Below are 20,162 nucleotides of genomic sequence, written 5' to 3'. Positions count from 1 at the left end.
CAGGCGCCCCATGCAAATCCAATTTCTTTATTAGATGTAGTGCTATTCAGGTTATCTGTTTCTTTTTGAGTGAGCTTTGGTTGTTTGTCTCTTTTAAGGAATGTTTCTATTTCATCTATGGTATTGAATTTATTGATATAAGTTTCATAATATTCCCTAATCTTTTTAGGGTCTGCAGAATCTGTGTGATGTTCCTCTGTCACTCCTGATATCTTCTTGTAATTTGTGTCCTCTCTCTCTTTTTCTCTAATGAGTCTGACTTAGGGTTACTATCTATTTGGTTTCATTAATTTTTCTGTCATTTTCTATTTCATTGTTTTACTCTCTGATCTTTTTTACTGCCTTTCTTCTGCTTACTTTGGATTTCGATTGTTCTTTTTCTGGTTCCATAAAGTGGTGGCTGAGGTTACTAGTTTGAGACCTTTCTTTTTTTCTTACATAGGCATTTAGTGTTATAAATATACCTTTAGGTACCGTATTAACTGCAGCCCATACATTTTAATATGTCATGTTTCCATTTTCATTTACTTCAAAATACTTTCTATTTTCCCTTTACCCCATGAGTTATTTAGATGTGTACTGTTTAGTTTCCAAGTATTTGGGTATTCTCCAGAGATTTAATTTCTAACCAAATTCCATGGTATTCAGAGACCATAATTTGTATGACTTGAATCTTTTCCAATTTTTGAGTCTTGTCTTATGGCTCAGAATATGATCCATCTTGGTAAATGTTCTGTGTTTACTTTGAAAGAATATGTGTTCTGTTGTTATTGGGTCTATAAATGACCATTAGATGAAGTTAGCTTATTGTATCATTCAAATTTTCTCTGTCCTTACTGATGTTCTGTGTGTTCTATCAGTTATTTAAGAGAGAATGTTGAAATTTCCATTTCATAATTATAGATTTGACTATTTCTCCTTGCAGCTCTACTAGTTTTTGCTTTATATATGTTGAAGCTATGTTGTAAAATACATAAATAGATAGGATGACTATGTCTTCCTGATAAATTGACTCCTTTATTGTTACTAGATGACCCTCCCTGTTTCTAGCAGTATTTTTTATTCTGAAATTTACTTTAATATTTAATAACCACTCTAGCTTTCTTTTGATTAGTGTTAGCATGGAATGTACTTTTCCATTCTTTTATTTTTTTTTACCAGCTTTATTGAGATATAATCCACATACCATACAATTCACTCATCCCAGTATAGAATTCAGTGGTTTTTAGTATATTCACAGAGTTGTACAGCTATCATCACAATCTAATTTTGGAACATTTTGTCATCCCAAAGGGAAACCCATTAGTAGTCACTCCCCATCCACCTAGCTGCTTACCCTCAGACCTGGGCAACTACTAATTTGCTTTGATAGGTTTGCCTATCCTAGACATTTCATATAAATGGAATCATGCACTATTTGGGCCTTCATGACTGGTTTCTTTCAGCACAGTATTTACTGGACTCATCCACATTGCAGCAGATAGCAATACTTCATTTATTTTTTATGGCTGAATAATATTTCATTTTATGGCTATCCTACATTTTATTTATCAGTTTATGGATATCTGGGTCATTTGGGCTTTTGAGCTTTTATGAATAATGCTGCTTTTAACATGTATGAAATTTTGTGTAGACTTATATTTTCAGTTCTATTGGGTGTATATCTAGGAATGGAATTGCTGGGTCCTGTGGTAACTGTTTAAATTTTTAAGGAAGTACTAAATGGCTTTTCCACAGCAGCTGCACCATTTTACAATCCTACCACCAGTGTATAAGGCTCCTAATTTTCTATATCCTCACTGATACTTATTATTCTCTGTCATTTTGATTATAGCCATCCTAGTGGTGTAAAGAGGTATCTGTCATTTGATTTGCGTTTCCCTAATGATCAGTGATGTTGAGCATTTTTTTCATGTCTTTATTGGCCATTTATGTATGTTTTTTGAACAAATCTCTTTGTGCTTGGGTCCTGTGCCCATTTTAAATTGGGTCTTTCTAATGTTAAGTTGTAAGAGTTCTTTATATATTCTGGATACTAGATGCTTATCAGATAGGTGATTTGCAGATATTTTCTCCCATTCTGTGAGTTTTCTTTTTGCTTTTTTCTTTAACTGTAGTAATCATTAATTAGTATGAAATCGGTCATAATTACCTTTGACAAGTGTTTAATACTATAATCATTAATTTAGATCTATACAGTTAAATACAGTTGCTTTGATCTCTCCTTTATGGAGGATAAGACATTTTTTTGTGACATCCTTTTTCTTCTATTCGTCATTTACCTTAATCTGAAGTTCTTATATCTTCATTAAAAAAAATTGTACTGAAATACATTAATATAAAATTTACCATCTTAACCATTTTTAAGTGTACATTAATGTATATCATTGGCATTAAGTACATTTACATTGTTGTGCGACCATCACTATCATCCATCCACAGAATTTCATCTTGCAAAACTGTAACTCAGTACAAATTAAATAATAACTGCCCATTACCCCTCCACCTAGGCCCTGGCAACCACCATTCTATTTTCCGTTCCTATAACTACTCTAGGTACCTCATATAAGTAGAATCATACCATATTTGTCTTTTTGTACCTGGCTTATTTTACTTAGCATAATGTACTTAAGGTTTGTCCATGTTGTAGCATGTGTCAGAATATCCTATTTAAAGATGAATAATATTCCATTGTTTGTATATACCACATTTGTTTATCCATTTATCCATTAATAGTCACTTGGGTTGCTTCCACCTTTTGGCTATTGTAAACAATGCTGCTATGAACATGGGTATACAAATATATTTTCATGTTCCTACTTTCAGTTCTTTTAGGTATATATCCAGAAGTGGAATTGCTGGATCATATAACTCTGTTTTTTATGTTTCTGAGAGATTGCCATACTGTTTTCCATAGCCACTACACCATTTTACATTCCCACTAGCAGTGCACAAGAGTCCCAATTTCTCTGCATCTTTACCAATACTTATTATTTTCTGGCTTTTTAGAGTTGCCATCTTAATGAGTATGAGGTGGTATCTCATTCTGGTTTTGATTTGCATTTCCCTAATTATTAGTGATATTGAGCATCTTTTCATGTGCTTATTGGCTATTTGTGTGTTTTTGGAGAAATATCTATTCAAATTCTTAGCCCATTTTTTATTCAGGTTGTTTGGGGTTTTTTGTGGCTTATTTGCTTTTCTTTTCTTTTTTTTTTTTTTTTTTAAGATTTTATTTATTTGACAGAGACACAGCGAGAGAGGGAACACAAGCAGGGGGAGTGGGAGAGGGAGAAGCAGGCTTCCCTCCCAGCAGGGAGCCCGATGCGGGGCTTGATCCCAGGACCCTGGGATCATGACCTGAGCCGAAGGCAGACGCTTAACAACTGAGCCACCCAGGCGCTCCTTATTTGCTTATTTTCTTAATAGTGTTGTATTGTTTGAATAGTTACCACCAAAAGGATATGTCCAAATCCTAAAGGTGTTTATGAATGTGACCTTGTTTAGAAATAGGGTCTTTCCAGATGTAATTAAAGATCTCAAGATGAGATAATCCTGGGTATAGGGTAGGTCCTAAATACAGTAACTAGTATTTTTTTTTTTTTTTAAGATTTTATTTATCTGTTAGAGAGCATGAGCTGGGGGAGGAGCAGAGGGAGAGGGTGAAGTAGACTTCCCGCTGAGCAGGGAGCCCGACATGGGGTTCGATTCAGACCCTGAGATCATGGCCTGAGCTGAAGTCAGATGCTTAACCAATTGTACCACCCAGGCAACCCAACTCGTGTTCTTATAAGACAAAGGAGAGGGAAATTTGAGAGAGACACAGAGGGTAAAGATCATCTGAAGATTTACAATTATGTTGCCACAAACCAAGGAACCCCAGAGCCACCAGAAGCTGGAAGAGGCAAGGAAGTATTCTCCCCTAGAGCCTTTGGAGGAAGCCTGACCCTGCTGAGCTCTTTTTTTTTTTTTTAAGATTTTATTTATTTGACAGAGACACACAGCAAGAGAGGAAACACAAGCAGGGGGAGTGGGAGAGGGAGAAGCAGGCTTCCCGCGGAGCAGGGAGCCCAATGCGGGGCTCTATCCCAGGACCCTGGGATCATGACTTGAGCCAAAGGCAGACACCTAACAACTGAGCCACCCAGGTGCCCCTCTGCTGAGCTCTTAATTTTGGGCTTCTGTCCTTCAGAATTGTGAGAGAATAAATTTCTGTTTTATTCAGTCACCAAATTTGTGGTAATTTGTTATAGGAGTCCTAGGAAACTAATATACGTTCTTTGATGCGCACAGTTAAATTTTGATAAAGTACAGTCATTCTGTTTTTTCTTTGATTGCTTGTGCTTTTGACATCATATCTAAGAAACTGTTGCTTAATCCAGGGTCACACAGATTTTTGTCTGTTTTCTTATATGTGAGTTTTATAGTTGTAGCTCTTACATTTAGGTCTTTGATTTATTTGAGTTAATTTTTGTATATGGTGTGAGATAGGGGTCCACATTAATTCTTTTACGTGTGGAATTCTTTTACATAAGTGGGTCCTAGCACCACTTACAGAAAGCTATTTTTTCCCCATGGAATGGTCTTAACACCCTTGTTGAAATTGAGTTGACCCCAAATGTATGGACTTATTTCTGGGCCCTTATTTCAATTCCAGTGGCCTATAAGTCTATCCATATGCCAGTACCATGCTGTCTTGATTAATGTAGCTTTGTACTATTGAAATTTGAAAATGTGAGTCCTCCAGTGCTGCTCTTTTTCAAGATTGTTTTGAAATTCCATATCAGTACTATTAGGATCAGTTCATCCATATTTGGGGGAAAAAAGGCAGATATGATAGCCATTTTTTGAATCTCTAGATCAATTTGGCATATATTGCTATCTTTATAATCTGAAGTTTTCCAATCCATGGACATGGGATATCTTTCCATTTATTTAGATCTTTAGTATTTTTCAGCAGTGTTCTACATACAAATCTTGTACTTCTTTAAAGTTATTCCAAAGTATTTTATTCCTTTTGAGGATATTTTAGATGGAGTTATTTTCTTAATTTCATTTTTAGACTGTTTATTACTAGTGTATAGAAATGCAACTTATATTTATTGATCTTGTATCCTACAACTTTGCTGAACTCATTTATTAGCTCTAATAATTTTTTGTAGGTTGTTTTAAGGGTTTTCCATATATAATATCATGTCATCTGTAAATAGAAATAGTTTTCCTTCTTCCTTTCCAACCCCAGCTAGAACCTCTATAATAGTGGTGGTAAAAGCAGACATCATTTTTTTTTTTCCTGATCTTGAGGAGAAAACTTTCAGGTTTTCCCTTTAAGACTGATATTAGCTATGGGTTTTTCATGGATGCCCTTTATCAGATTAAGAAATTACCCCTCTATTCCTAATTTGTTGAGCACTTATATCATGAAACAGTGCTAGGTTTTGTCAAATGATTTTTCTGTGTCTATTGAGAAGATCACTTTTCCCCCGTTATTATATTAATATTGTGCATTGTATTGATTGGTTTTTATATGTTGAACCAAGCTTACATTCCTGGGATAAATCTCACTTGGTTGTATGCAATTCTTTTAATATTCTGCTATATTCAGCTTGCCAGTATTTTATTGAGGATTTTTGCATCTGTAGTCCTAGGGGATGTTAGTCTATAGTTTCATTTTTTTTGTGAGGTCTTTGTCTGATTTTGGTGTCTGGGTAATACTTACTTCATCAAATGAGTTGGAAAGTGTTTCCTCCTGTTCTCTTTCTTTGGAAGAGTTTGAGAAGGATGAGTATTCATTTTTTTAAACATTTGGTAGAATTCATTAGTAAAGCCATCTAGTCTTGGGCTTTTCTTTTATGGGTAGTTTTTTGATTACTAACTCGGTCTCTTTACTCGTTAGAGGTCTGTTTCTATTTTCTTCTTGAGTCAGTTTTGGTGGTTTGTGTGTTTCTAGGAATTTAACCATTTCACTTACATTATTGAGTTTGTTGGCATACAGTTGTTCATACTATTCCCTTATAACCTTTTTTACCTCTGTGAAATTATTCCTAATGACCCTCCTCCATTCTTGACTTTAGTAAATTGAGTCTTCTGTTGTTGGTTTTTTTTTTTTTATCATTCTAGCTAAATTTGATCTTTTCAAAGAACAACTCTTGGTTTAGTTGAGCTTTATTGTTTTTCTATTCTTTGTTTTATTTCCAGCTTATTTTATATTATTTTCTCACTTCTGCTGGCTTTGGACTTAGTTTGCTCTTTCTCTCCAGTGTCTTAAGGGGGAAGGTTAGGTTTTTTATTTCAGATCTCTTTTTTAATGCAGATATTTATAGTTGTAAGTTTCCCTCTGAGCACTGCTTTTGCTGCGTGCCTTAAGTTTTGGTATGGTGTTTTCATTTGTCTCAAAGTATTTTCTGATTTCCTTTGTGATTTCTTCTTTGATCCATTGGCTACCCCTACTTATGCCAACATCTGGAAACTGTCAGGGCAGTTAACTGGGACAGCTGTAAGGCTCACCTCATTTGGTTCCCATTTCTCAGAGATCACTGTCCTTTGTTGTCTAATGTCCAGTGTCTTGAAAACATTATTTCATGTATTTTGTTCATTTTCTTAGTTGTTTCGGCTGGGCGGATAAGCCAAGTCCCTATTACTCCATCTTGGCTAAAAGTGGAAGTTGGTTTCATTTTTAACACTTAAATCTCTAATGTATTTGGCATATGTGAGAAATGGATCCATTGTTATCTTTTTTTGCATGTGGCTATGCAGTATTTCTGATTTAAAATTTAAATCAGTAATCACTGATTTTAAAAGTCCCATCTTTTTCCTACTGTTTTTTTCTTTTTTTTTTTTTTTTAAGATTTTATTTATTTATTTGACAGAGAGAGAGACAGCGAGAGCAGGAACACAAGCAGGGGGAGTGGGAGAGGGAGAAGCAGGCTTCCCGCCAAGCAGGGAGCCCGATGCGGGACTTGATCCCAGGACCCTGAGATCATGACCTGAGCTGAAGGCAGACGCTTAACGACTAAGCCATCCAGGCGCCCCCTACTGTTTTTTTCTTATAAATTTCTATATTTGACTTTCTATTTTAGATTTTCTATTCTGAACCATTGTTGTTGTTCATTATGTTTATTCATGTTTTAATTTTTAAATATCTGGTAAAGTGAGCTTTGTTTCCCGTAATTGATCTTTTTCAGGGTTCTTTTATCATCTTGCTTGTTGTTCTTTCAAATAACAAATCTTATAATTACCAAGTTATAAATACAGAGTTCTCTTGTGAAAGTTAATTTCTTAGCTCTGAAATTTCTTGTGTTCTGATTATTAAGTATTAGGACATATTAAGTACAGACCAAGTCCAGTAACGTTCAGGGAGAATGAGGGGAGAAATTAAAATATAATCATATTCTCAAAGTTGCTTTTGGCTTCAATGGAGAGTCTTAAGAGATACTTAAAGGGGGGCGCCTGGGTGGCTCAGTCGTTAAGCGTCTGCCTTCGGCTCAGGTCATGATCCCAGGGTCCTGGGATCGAGCCCCGCATCGGGCTCCCTGCTCCTCGGGGAAGCCTGCTTCTCCCTCTCCCACTCCCCCTGCTTGTGTTCCCTCTCTCGCTGTGTCTCTCTCTGTCAAATAAGTAAAATCTTTAAAAAAAAAAAAAAAGATACTTAAAGAGATCAGAATTAATAAAACTATATGTTCATTGAATTTACAGGTTTTTTTCTATTGGAGCCTAACACACATGTATAAATGTATATACATGTAATTAAATATTAATACAAAAGTGATACAATGAATACAAAAAACTAGGTGGGTTTTTAGCAAGATTTCCAGGTTGTCTCGTTTTTATCCTCACCTAACATTATTTTAGGTTTGCAAGTACAGACATGTATTTGCCATCCTTGAACAATGTTTACTTTCATTGTGCTAGCTTAGTTTTGGAGTAATACATTCCTGCCAGTGAACTCATCTAGATTCCTTTGTAAGGTATCCTTGATAGTAAAAACCATGTCTGCTTCCCTTATTTATCATACTCAAAGTATTAAGGAGCTCATAGGGAAAATGTGGATGTAAATTTTTTTGTTAGCACTTACTAAATTTGTTTTCTTTATATTCCTTTTTAAATTTTATACCTGTATCAAATAATATTTCTAGCTTAGGAAAACCCCTCATCATCATCATCAGTCATTAATTACAAATAGTCTTTGAGAGAGATTTTAACAGATGCTGCAAGTAGGAAAACAAAATGACACAAATTCTGCTCTTAAGTTTTTTTTAATCTATTTCTAGTCAGAAATACTGAAAAAAGTGAAAAACAATACCATAGTCAAATAAGTAAAAGAGAGAATAACTCTTATATAAAGTTCAGAGAAGCGATAACTGTACATCATAGTGGATCAGGAAACTTTCCTTGGCAAGGTTGAATCAGAGCTAAAGTTTTGGGATAATGGTAAAACTTGGATGTTTGAAAGAAAAATAGCCTTTCAAAGGGAGATAGTGGAACAAACAAAGACCAGGAGGCAGCAACTCATATGTTGGGTTTTATGCAATGACATCAGCCTGATCTAGGGTTTTATTAGAAGAGTATTAATAGATGTGGTAGGAAGGTATTAATGACAGCTGATACTTGAGAACTTACTCTATGCCAGTCATTATGCTAAATGCTTGACATGTTTTTATCTAAGTTAATCTTCACAAAGCTGAAGTAGATGATATATTACTATTTTGAAAGTGAGAACAATTACTTTTGAAGAAATTAAGCTACTTCCCAAAGTCAGTCTTCTAGTGAGTGTCAAAGCCTAGATTCAAACCACTTGGTTTCAGAGTCTGTGCTCTTAACTACATGCAACACTGCTCAATTACATTTAAGTTGTGGAAGGTCTAGAATGCCAAGCCAAGGTGATGAGACAATTCTTGTTCTCTACTATATGCAGTAATCATCTAGAGACCCTCTACCAGGAAATCTTTCAGCAGACTTCTTGAAATTAGTTTGCTCAGAGTTACTGGCATATTTTGGAGTCATTGAACATGTAGACTCAGTAATACGGGAGATGCTAGGATTTCACTGGAAATTTTTTGCTAAAAGCAAATAGCAAGCTTTCAGAAGACTGAAGTAGGTTACTTCTCTTTCCTTTTGCATTAGGCAACACTGGACTATGGAATGTATTCTCGAGAAGAAGAACTATTAAGAGAAAGAAAACGCATTGGAACTGTTGGAATTGCTTCCTATGATTATCACCAAGGAAGTGGAACATTTCTATTTCAAGCTGGTAGTGGAATTTATCATGTAAAAGATGGAGGGCCACAAGGATTTACTGTAAGTTGGTGTTACTATTTGTTAAATCTGTTTTTGGGTCCTAAAGGTTATTTGCATCCAAATCAGAAAGGTAATTAAGCCAAAAAATTGTATCTGCCCACCAAGTGAGAAATTTAATAGTAAAGAAAACAAGATACATGAGTATTAATTTCTAATATTAAGAATTAATCATTTTTGCACTGACATTAATATGTAATTTTTTTTTTTTTAAGATTTTATTTATTTATTTGAGAGAGAGGATGAGAGGAGAGAGAGAGCACATGAGAGGGGGGAGGGTCAGAGGGAGAAGCAGACTCCCTGCCGAGCAGGGAGCCCGATGCGGGACTCGATCCAGGGACTCCAGGATCATGACCTGAGCCGAAGGCAGTCGCTTAACCAACTGAGCCACCCAGGCGCCCAATATGTAATTTTTTGAAATGCTAAAAACACTTGCTGTGTAGGAAGATTTAGTAAAGGGCATTCAATGCCCATTTTCTGAGTAAATGCTGAGGGGGATTTTGGGGATAATGTTATCACAAGGCAGTCTAATTTTGGTTCCCTTAAAAACTTAATTCATCTTTTTTTTAAAAGATTTTATTTATTTATTTGACACAGCGAGAGAGAGAGATCATAAGTAGGCAGAGCAGCAGGCAGAGGGAGAGGGAGAAGCAGGCTCCCCGCTGAGCAGAGAGCCAGATGTGGGGCTCGATCCCAGGACCCTGGGATCATGATCTGAGCTGAACACTTAACTGACTGAGCCACCCAGGCACCCCAAAAACTTAATCCATCTTAATAGATGGTTTTAAATGTTTGGTTTTATTCCAGGCAATTCTTTTTTTTTTTTTTTTTTTTAAGATTTATTTATTTATTTGAGAGAGAAACAGAGAGAGCAAGAATGAGTGGGGGAGGGGCAAAGGGAGAGGGAGAATCTCAAGCAGACTCCCCACTGAGCATGGAGCCTGATGCAGGGCTTGATCTCATGACCCTGAGGTCATAACCTGAGCCAAAATCAAGAGTCAGATGCTCAATGACTGAGCCACCCAGACACCCCTCCAGGCAATTCTTTACATAGTATTAGAACTATTCTTTTTTTAGAATTGTATGATCCTGGCTTTTGTTAAATCTTTATGAGCAAACTGTTTCATATTGGTAAAATTAATTTGAAATATTTAATAAATATTCAGTAAATAATAATAAAAGTATTTAACAAGCAATAATTACTCTATTAAACAGGTTTGGATAACAAAATTTATGAAGCACTGTTATATTGTCTTTATTTACTTTCCTATTGGGGCACCCGGGTTAGCTCAGTGGGTTAAGTGTCTGACTCTTGATTTTTGGCTCAGGTCATGAACCCATGGGTCGTGGGATGTCGGGGTTCTGTGCTCAGTAGGGAGTCTGCTTTTCTCCTTCTCCCTCTGCCCCTCCGTGTACACTCGAATGCTCTCTCTCTCTTTCTCAAATAAATAAACAAATCTTTTAAAAAATCTTTATTTACTTTCCTATTATCCTTAGCTTTCTAATTCATAGTAAAAAGAAAAAAGAATCCGTCCTTGTAAGTTAAGGCATGCAAAAGTGTATTTTTCTGAGGAGTAATTATCATAGTTGACATTTTACTTGGAATTATTGTTCATTTTATAGGAAGGGTGTTGGCAAATGAATATGTATCAGCCTGATACTTGCCTTAAAAATGTTTTTTCTTTTCTAGCAACAGCCCTTACGGCCGAATTTAGTAGAGACTAGTTGTCCCAACATTCGCATGGATCCCAAATTATGCCCAGCTGATCCAGACTGGATTGCTTTTATACATAGCAATGATATTTGGATATCCAACATTGTAACCAGAGAAGAAAGGAGGCTCACCTATGTGCACAATGGTAACATATAGTTCTTCAAATCTACTTTTCTGAAAAGTATTTTTAAAATTTTGCTTTTGCTCACTTTTTGAAATTGAGGCAAAGGAGGCGACTTTTATATTTTAAATTCAAATCTTTAAAAAAAGTACAGAGGATAAATAGTATGTACCACCTGCATAATGCTACCTTATTTTAATGTTCATTTTCAGATAGCACTGTAGCACTTCTGACATGATTGTTTCTTTAGCTTATTAAGACTGCCAGGATTTCCCCAAAACTGTTCTCATTAAAACTGTGATGAATCACAGACCTGTACCTCTGAAACAAATAATACATTTTATGTTTAAAAAAAAAAAGTAGGAAGGGAAAAATGAAGGGGGGGAAATCGGAGGGGGAGAGAAACCATGAGAGACTGTGGACTCTGAGAAACAAACTGAGAGTTCTAGAGGGGAGGGGCGTGGGGGGATGGGTTAGCCTGGTGATGGGTATTAAGGAGGGCACGTATTGAATGGAGCACTGGATGTTATACACAAACAATGAATCATGGAACACTACATCAAAAACTAATGATGGAATGTATGATGACTAAGATAATAAAATAAAAATAAAATAAATTAAATTTCAATTAAAAAAATTAATTTTGGTCCCAAAATTGGGGACCAATTGGGGACTGGGTGGCTCAGTCGGTTGAGCATCGGCCTTTGGCTCAGGTCATGATCCTGGGGTCCTGGGATCAAGTCCCATGTCGGGCTCCTTGCTCAGCGGGGAGTCTGCTTCTCCCTCTGCCTGCAGCTCCCCCTGCTTGTGCTCTCTCTCTTGCAAATAAAAGAAGTCTTAAAAAAAAATTAATATTGCTTTTGGGAAACAAACAAAAACCTAATACACAAAAATTTATCTCCCCTTTTTGGAGAGCCTATTTATTTTGTCATAATAGGAAAAACAAAACTTTGTAGAATTGTGTATTGTGGAAATATTTAATTTTCATTAAAGTGATTATAGTAATACTAAGCACTGCTCAAAGCACAGAAAAGATGTAGATGTTTTCCTCTAAAGCTTTCGTACACATTGAAGATGGGAAATAGTGTATTGCTTTTTCTTTGAAACCATGAAACAAAGTTTAAGATTAGTAAGTTCCACAGTGAAGGATGGTCACTTTCAAAATTCATTTATTCAACTCTTGCTTAATCTTAATGTTCACAAAGCTGAATTATTGGGCATCTTTCTTAATAAATTATTTTAGAATAATAGCGTATTGACAACAAACATTTTTTTTCATTATTAGGGTAATCAGCGTTACAGAAGAAGCCCTTTCCTGAACAATTTACGTTGGTAGAAAGAACACTGAATTAGGAGTCAAGAAATCTGTTCTAGCTATTCAGTTAGTCAACAAAGATAGGTTAAGTTCCTGTGCACCAGGTAACATGGCAGAAACTAAGGATACAGAATTGAATAAGACATAACCCAGGCCCTCAAGGAAACTATATGAATAATAAAACAGAGTGATAAAGGGTGTTATGAGGGCATCAATGTGGGGTAGTGGTCAGGAAAGGCTTCCCAGAAGAGATGACACCTAACTGGCACCTAAACTGATCTTAGATATGACTGCACATTAACCAGTACATTCCAGGTTGAGGGGACCACGTGAGAAAGGTCTTAATGCAGAAGGTGGTGTGTGAGGAGTTAAAAGCAGTCTGACGGTTCTAAAGCGTAAGGTATGAGTCAAGAAGAAGGGAAAGGTAACCAAGACCAGGGTTAATTGTATCTCATGTAAATCAACAGAGTCTCTAGCATAATGTGGGGGTCCACTGAAAGTTTTTAACAACTGGGTGGTGTGGTCAGAGTCATATTATAGATAAATTGTTCTGGATACTTTGTGAAAGTTGTATTTGAAAAGCCCAGGACTAGAGGCAAGGACACCAAAACTTGACTGTTGAAGTTACCTAGGTTTAAGTGGTCTAAAATTCCATAGAGCATCAGATAGACAAAAGGGGATGGATTAGGGAACTTTCTAAGTAAAAAGTACATGTTTTGGGGGCGCCTGGATGGTTCAGTCTGTTAAGCTCTTGCTTTCGGCTCAGGTCATGATCTCAGGATCTTGAGCTCAGTGGAGAGCTTGCTTCTTCCTTCTCCCTCGTCCTCTGCCCTTCCACCCACCACTTCCCCCTTGCTCCCGCTCTCCCTCTTTCTCTCTTGAATTAATAAATAAATAAATCCTTAAAAAAGGAAAGAAAGAAAGAAAAGTACATGTTTTGGGTCTCCATTTGGAGTAAGGGAATCAGAATGGCTACCAATGACAGTAGGATTAGGTTGATGATTAGTAAATCTGCGTTGGAAATCCTAGCCATTTATTCATGCTTTCAACAAACATTGAACACTCACTATGTACTAGTTATCGTACTTGAGGCTGGGAGTGCAAAGCTCTGACAGTAACTGAAAGAAATAGGACGTTTTTAGTCTAGTTTTTCTTCTGTAGAGTTGTTTTTCCACACAGGATTATTGTGAAGATTGACAGAATTTAGTGGTGCCTGGGTGTCTCAGTTGGTTAAGCATCCAACTCTTGATTTCAGCTCAGGTCATTCATGATCTCAGTGTTGTGAGATCTGTGCTGGGCGTGGAGCCTGCTTAAGACTTTCTCTCTCCCCCTCCCTCTGCCCCTATCTCTCTCTCTCTCTCTCTCTCTCTTAAAAAAAAAAAAAAAAAAGAATTGACAGAATTTAAAGTAGAAAGCACTGGCACCCTGCCGGATGCTGTAGTATTGTTATTGTTTTCCTTTCTGTGCATATGGGTATGTGGTATGTTTATTATTTTCAAGATTAATGTACTTGTTAAAAATGCAGTCTAGAACCATTCTAGTTTGAGTTCTAGATCTACCATTTTTTAGTTCTGTGACCTTGAGTAAGTTATTTAACTGATCTCTTTGTTTCCATATCTAAAAAGGCATGTTATTATAGTGCTCTTATGAGGTTATAATGAGTTCATATTTGTGAAGTGTTTAGGATGGTGTCTGAAACATAGTAAGAGCGATGTGTTTAAGTAGAAAGGTAGGTACAGAGTAAGCATCTTCACTCTGCTTACAATAAATTTCCAAGTGAAAGTCTGCTTTTAATAGGGTTAGTCAGTGAGCATGTGCATGTGTTTATTTTCTGCCTAGTATGAAAAGGAATGTAAAAGTAATACAGTACCAGCCTCTACTCTCAAATGATATGTTGACATATCAGAAGAACAAAGGGATACCTTTTATTCATTTAATAAATAACTCTTAATAATTGAGGTCTATAGTAAGTGAAAGGGAGATAGAAATGAGTGGTACCTCTTCTCACATCCAAAAGAGAACAAATATGAAACAGTATGGTGGGTATAACTTTGGGGTAGTTGAAAGATCCAAGAAAACCAAACACTAGTTTTGCCTATATCATTAATTCCAAAATTCAAAAAAACTGTTGAACACTGAGCTTAGGGGTGCCTGGGTGGCTCAGATGGTTAGGCGTCTGCCTTTGGCTCAGGTCATGATCCCAGGGTCCTGGAATCGATCCCCGCATTGGGCTCCCTGCTCACTGGGGATCCTGCTTCTCCCTCTCCTGCTGCTCCCCATGCTTTTGCTCTCTTGCTCTCTTTGTCAAATAAATAAATAAAATCTTAAAAAAGGAAAAGAAAAGAAAACTGAGCTTAGTTTTCACTGGCTCGGAGCTAAAACTCATTTGGTGGCAAAACCTGCCCTGAACTGACCTGTGGCTATTTATAATCTTAATCCTACTTAGTGTGTCTATTCAGAAGTTTGCTCCAAGAATATTAGGGTATTCAATTACAGGGTATTTAATTACCCTGCCAGAGATGTTATATAATTATATGGTAGATATATGATAAATATGAAAAATCCCCCAAATTCTGAGTTCCAAACACTTCTGGACTCAAAATTTTTAGATAGGGGATTATTGGCTCACGTTGCATATTTATTTTAGACAATATATAGAAAATACAGATAACCAAAAATAATACTTTGAAACTTGTCTGTAATATTGAAATCACTATATGTTACCATACACCTATTAGACTGGCGAAAGTGAAAAAGATTAAGAACACAAATGTTGGAGAGGAACTTTCATACATTGCTAGTAAGAATATAAAATAATACAAATACTATGGAAAACTGTGTGACAGTTTCTTATAAAGTTAAACACTTATCATACTGCCCAGTCATTCCACTCTTAGGTCTTTATTCAAGAGAAAGCATACACCCACAAAGATCCCGATGCAAGAAAGATTATAGTATCTTTATTCATATTGCCAATAACTGACAATAGTAACAGCCTAGATACCCATTAACAGGTGAATGAATTTAAAAAAAAAACCACAAAAAAACTGTGGTATACTATGGAATACCACCAAGCAATAAACAGGAATGAATTATTGATACATGTAACAATATTGGTGAATCTCAAAAAGCAGACGAAGTATATGACTTCACTTATATGATATTCTAGAATATGCAAAACTAACTTACGGTGACAGAAATCAGATCAGTGTTTACGCTTCTGGGGGTGAGAATGGGCATTGACTAAGAAGAGGCATGAGAAAACATTCTGGGTGTTGGAAATATTCTATGTCTTGACAGGGTGTGGTTCGTTACACAAGTGTATACATTTTTCACAAACAGTACACCTAAGATTTTGTAAATTATAAAGCAATTTTTAAAAAATGTTTCTCGGTAGTCTGTCTCACTATTTGGAGAGAACCATATTTTGGTTTATATCCCAACACTTTTTAAAATACATGTTTAACATTTTTATGAATGAAATTATAGTGTACATGCCATTTAGTAATAGGGCTTTTTTTAATCCAAGTATATTACAAACATTTCTTCATGTCATGAAATCTTTTTTTTTTTATTTAAGATTTTATTTATTTATTTGACAAAGAGTTTGTGTGTGTGTGTGCCAGAGAACACAAGCAGGGAGAACAGCAAAGGCAGAGGGAGAAGCAGGCTCCCTGCTAAGGAGGGAGCCTGACACAGGGCTTGATCCCAAGACGCTGGGATCATGACCTGAGCCGAAGGCAGGCACTTAACTGACTGAGCCACTTAGGCATCCTGGGGGGGTTATTTTTAAAGCAAGAGTTCTCTTCAAACTATTTGCTGGAAAGTGTAAAACAGATAAAAGTTGAAATGTTCTGGTTGACTGGAGGAAGGGGAGGGGGAATGATGAAGATTACTTGATGTGTAAGACCCATAAAGTTAGGGGCGCCTGGGTGGCTCAGATGGTTGAGCGTCTGCCTTTGGCTCAGGTTGTGATCCCGGGGTCCTGGGATCGAGCCCCACATCAGGCTCCTGGCTCAGCGGGGAGCCTGCTTCTCCCTCTACCCCTGCTCATGCTCTCTCTCTGTATCTCTGTGTCTCAAATGAATAAATAAAATCTTTAAAAAAAAAAAAAAGACTCATAAAGTTGGACTTTTCTGGGTAGAAGTTACAAGTCACTGTGACCCTTTCCATGTGTTCTTTTTTTCCATGATCCTAGCTAAATGGGGAAATAATAACTGACATTTATGGTGCACATATTTTGGTTCAGGCTTTGTTCTAAGTGTTTTATGTGAATTAACTCATTTAATCCTAACAACCTTATGAGGTACATTGTTACTCCCATTTACAAACAGGACACTGAAGTGGAGTGAGGTTGGATGATTTGTCCAAGGTCAGTCAGTACATGATGGAGCTCAGATTTATATCCAGTCCACTTGGCTTCTGAGTTCACCACAGTACTACAGCTGCATTTCAAAATAAACTAACTGTGCTTAGTACCTATGAAAAGTTAGACAACTTCCTGTGATAATTTTGCTGTTTATGTTTGTCTAGAGCTAGCCAACATGGAAGAAGATCCCAGATCAGCTGGAGTTGCTACCTTTGTTCTTCAAGAAGAATTTGATAGATATTCTGGCTACTGGTGGTGTCCAGAAGCTGAAACAAGTAAGGGGGTTCAAAATAATATAAGTTAATTAAAGTATTATGAGATTGAACTGCCAATTAGTTAAGTGCTCAGATGCTAAGTCCTGAATAGTAGATTATGAAGTCATGAAGACTGGATCCTACCAGTAGTTATTTAGAATATATAGGCTGGGGGCACCTAGGTGGCTCAGTCCTTAAGCATCTGCCTTCAACTCAGGTCGTGAGCCCAGGGTCCTGGGATCGAGCCCCGCATCAGGCTCCCTGCTCATCAGGAAGCCTGCTTCTCCCTCTCCCACTCCCCCTGCTTGTGTTCCCTCTCTCGCTGTGTCTCTCTGTCAAATGAATAAATCTTAAAAAAAAAAAAAAAAGAATATGTAGGCTGTATCCCACCATGATGAATTCTAGTAAAAATAAGTGCCTCTGGTCCTTCAACTCTTTCTTCCAATCTTTCATCTAGAGGCTGGTCTTAGTGGCAATATTGGTGACAAAATAAAAAACTATACCCTGATGCATTGCTATAAAAACGTAGGATTGGGATGCCTGGGTGATTCAGTCGGTTAAGCGTCTGCCTTCAGCTCAGGTCATGATCCCAGGGTCCAGGGATTGAGTCCCACATTGGGCTCATTGCTCAGCAGGGAGCCTGCTTCTCCCGCTGCCTGCAGCTCCCCCTGCTTGTATTCTCTCTCTCTCTCTCTCTCTCTCTGACAAATAAATAAATAAAATCTTTAAAAAAACAAAAACAAAAAACGTAGGATTGACTAGAGTGTCTGCATAAACATATGGCCAAATTAGTGTATGAAGGGATCAGAAAAAGGCACAAATTCCTCCCTTTTCTGGATGAATTTGCAAGTATTTTATTGCCTGTGAAACAGCTTTCTCTGAAGATCCAGTTAGAAATTTGCTTTACATTCTAGCCTAATACTTCATATTGTATACAAAAACTAAAATTTCAGGGTGGCTCAGTCGTTAAGCGTCTGCCTTCGGCTCAGGTCATGATCTCAGGGTCCTGGGATCGAGCCCCGCATCAGGCTCCCTGCTCAGTGGGAAACCTGCTTCTCCCTCTCCCATTCCCCCTGCTGTGTTCCCTCTCTCGCTTGTGTCTCTCTGTCAAATAAATAAATAAAATCTTAAAAAAAAAAACAAATTTCATGAAGCAATACTTACCTTTATGTGTAATGCACTCTGATATTGTATATATTTTGTTCGTTGTATATTTTAAATGCTTGTTATTACCCATTAGTAGATTTCATGATGCAGTAATGGATTGCAGCTACCATTTTTGTTTTTTTAAGTAAGCTCTTTGCCCAGTGTGGGGCTTGAATTCACAACCCCGAGATCAAGAGTTGCTCGCTTTACTGACTGAGTGCCCCAGCAGCTTGTATTTTGAACATTTCTCTAAGGGACCATGAAAAATACTTATTTTTAAGCCACATCTTAGATTTGGACATTCAATTTTAAGATGTAAAATGTTTTGCCATAACTGTTTGTTAGAACAAGATTTTGACGTGAATTAGAGAAACCATTAAAAGGAAACTGGACTCTATTTAAATAGCATTTATTTTCAGGTGTCTGGGTGGCGCAGTTGGTTGGGTGTCCAACTCTTTATTTTGTCTCAGGTCGTGGTCTCAGGGTCCTGGGGTGGAGCCCCACATCGGGCTCTGTGTTCAGCACAGAGTCTGCTTGCGGCTCTCTCCCCCTCTCCTTCTGCCTGTCCCCCCTGCTCTCTCTCTTTCTCTCAAATAAATAAATAAAATCTTTTTTTAAAAATAACATTTATTTTGTTATAGGAAATATTATAAATATAATTGAGTAATCCGTTTTTCAACAAGGAATGCATTTAAGGTATACCTGGACTGAAGTCCTTCATAAGTGTGTTTCCCCTGTTTTAAATATGTATAGGTACAGGGGTACCTGGCTGACTCAGTCAGTAGAGCATATGACTCTTGATCACTGGGTCATGAGTTCAAGCCCCATGTTGGGCATGGAGCCTACTTAAATTTTAAATATATACATATATATATGTATATGTACATAATTATCTCCAGGTTTTGCCTTCCTTTAACCAGCAAAAGTGGTTTAGTAGTAACTCACCTTTCTTTTTCTTTTTCTTTTTTTTTTAAAGATTTTTATTTATTTATTTGACAGAGAGAGACACAGCAAGAGAGGGAACACAAGCAGGGGGAGTGGGAGAGGGAGAAGCAGGCTTCCCGCTGAGCAGGGTGCCCGATGTGGGGCTCGATCCCAGGACCCTGGGATCATGAGCTGAGCCAAAGGCAGACGCTTAACGACTGAGCCATCCAGGTGCCCCAGTAACTCACCTTTCTAGTGCAAAGACTAGTGATACTTTCATACACTATACAAAAGGCAGTGTATTTTATACATAAATTATTTTTCACTGTGGGAAATATAGTACTAGAGGGAATGGTCAGTTATGATTACTCTCTGGAATAATTCTTCTAAATTTTCAATATTTAAATTCCTTTTTAAAAGCTCCCAGTGGCAGCAAAATTCTGAGAATTCTATATGAAGAAAATGATGAATCTGAGGTGGAAATTATTCATGTTACATCCCCTATGTTGGAAACAAGGAGGGCAGATTCATTCCGTTATCCTAAAACAGGTACGATATACCATTGACATTTATATTTACTCATTTCTGCTTTCCAAACAAGATTCTCTGCAATCATCCAGAGGTATGGTCAACATTAGTCATTTACAGCCTTAGTAAAGGTAGGTTATTCATTAAGTATCACTGAAGTAGATTTCTTAATTATAGGGTGATCTTATTTAATTCTTTTCAAAGGTTGGGAAGTACACAAAGCTGGTTACTTCAAGGAATGAAAAAAGAGGAGTTTTTGCTAGGAAATAAAGATTTTTAAGGGATTATTTAATAAGTCACTAATTTTTTTTCTATTTTGCTGTTAACATTTCAATTACAAAATGACACAGAATTTCTTTTATTTATTTCATATTGACTCTTGATGTTTTCCAGTCTCTTTTTTTTTTTTTGATACTAATGTTGAGAGTTATGAATTTGAGTTGGAGTTCTGAGATTCTTATACAGTAAAGCCCTGACTCTACAATATTCCTGACTTA

At 36.8% G+C, this 20,162-nt stretch overlaps 1 protein-coding gene across 6 annotated transcripts in view; it reads left to right on the top strand.

Annotated features, from left to right (window-relative positions):
* DPP8 (dipeptidyl peptidase 8) overlaps positions 1-20,162 on the top strand; it is a 64,429-nt gene that overhangs the window by 13,338 nt on the left and 30,929 nt on the right. For all 6 annotated transcript variants that reach the window (XR_004677335.1, XM_034994449.1, XM_034994451.1 and 3 more), the window contains 4 exons: positions 9,124-9,297; positions 10,985-11,153; positions 16,978-17,088; positions 19,558-19,686. Coding sequence is in view for 5 of the 6 variants with exons in the window: in XM_034994449.1 (XP_034850340.1) it covers positions 9,124-9,297; positions 10,985-11,153; positions 16,978-17,088; positions 19,558-19,686 (583 nt within the window). In the remaining variant the exon portion in view is untranslated. The remainder of the gene's footprint in view (positions 1-9,123; positions 9,298-10,984; positions 11,154-16,977; positions 17,089-19,557; positions 19,687-20,162) is intronic.

This window comes from Mirounga leonina, unplaced genomic scaffold, assembly GCF_011800145.1.
Source record: "Mirounga leonina isolate KUSES-001 unplaced genomic scaffold, KU_Mleo_1.0 Mir_91, whole genome shotgun sequence".
NCBI lineage: Eukaryota > Metazoa > Chordata > Mammalia > Carnivora > Phocidae > Mirounga > Mirounga leonina.
This window is presented reverse-complemented; position numbering and strand designations above follow the sequence as displayed.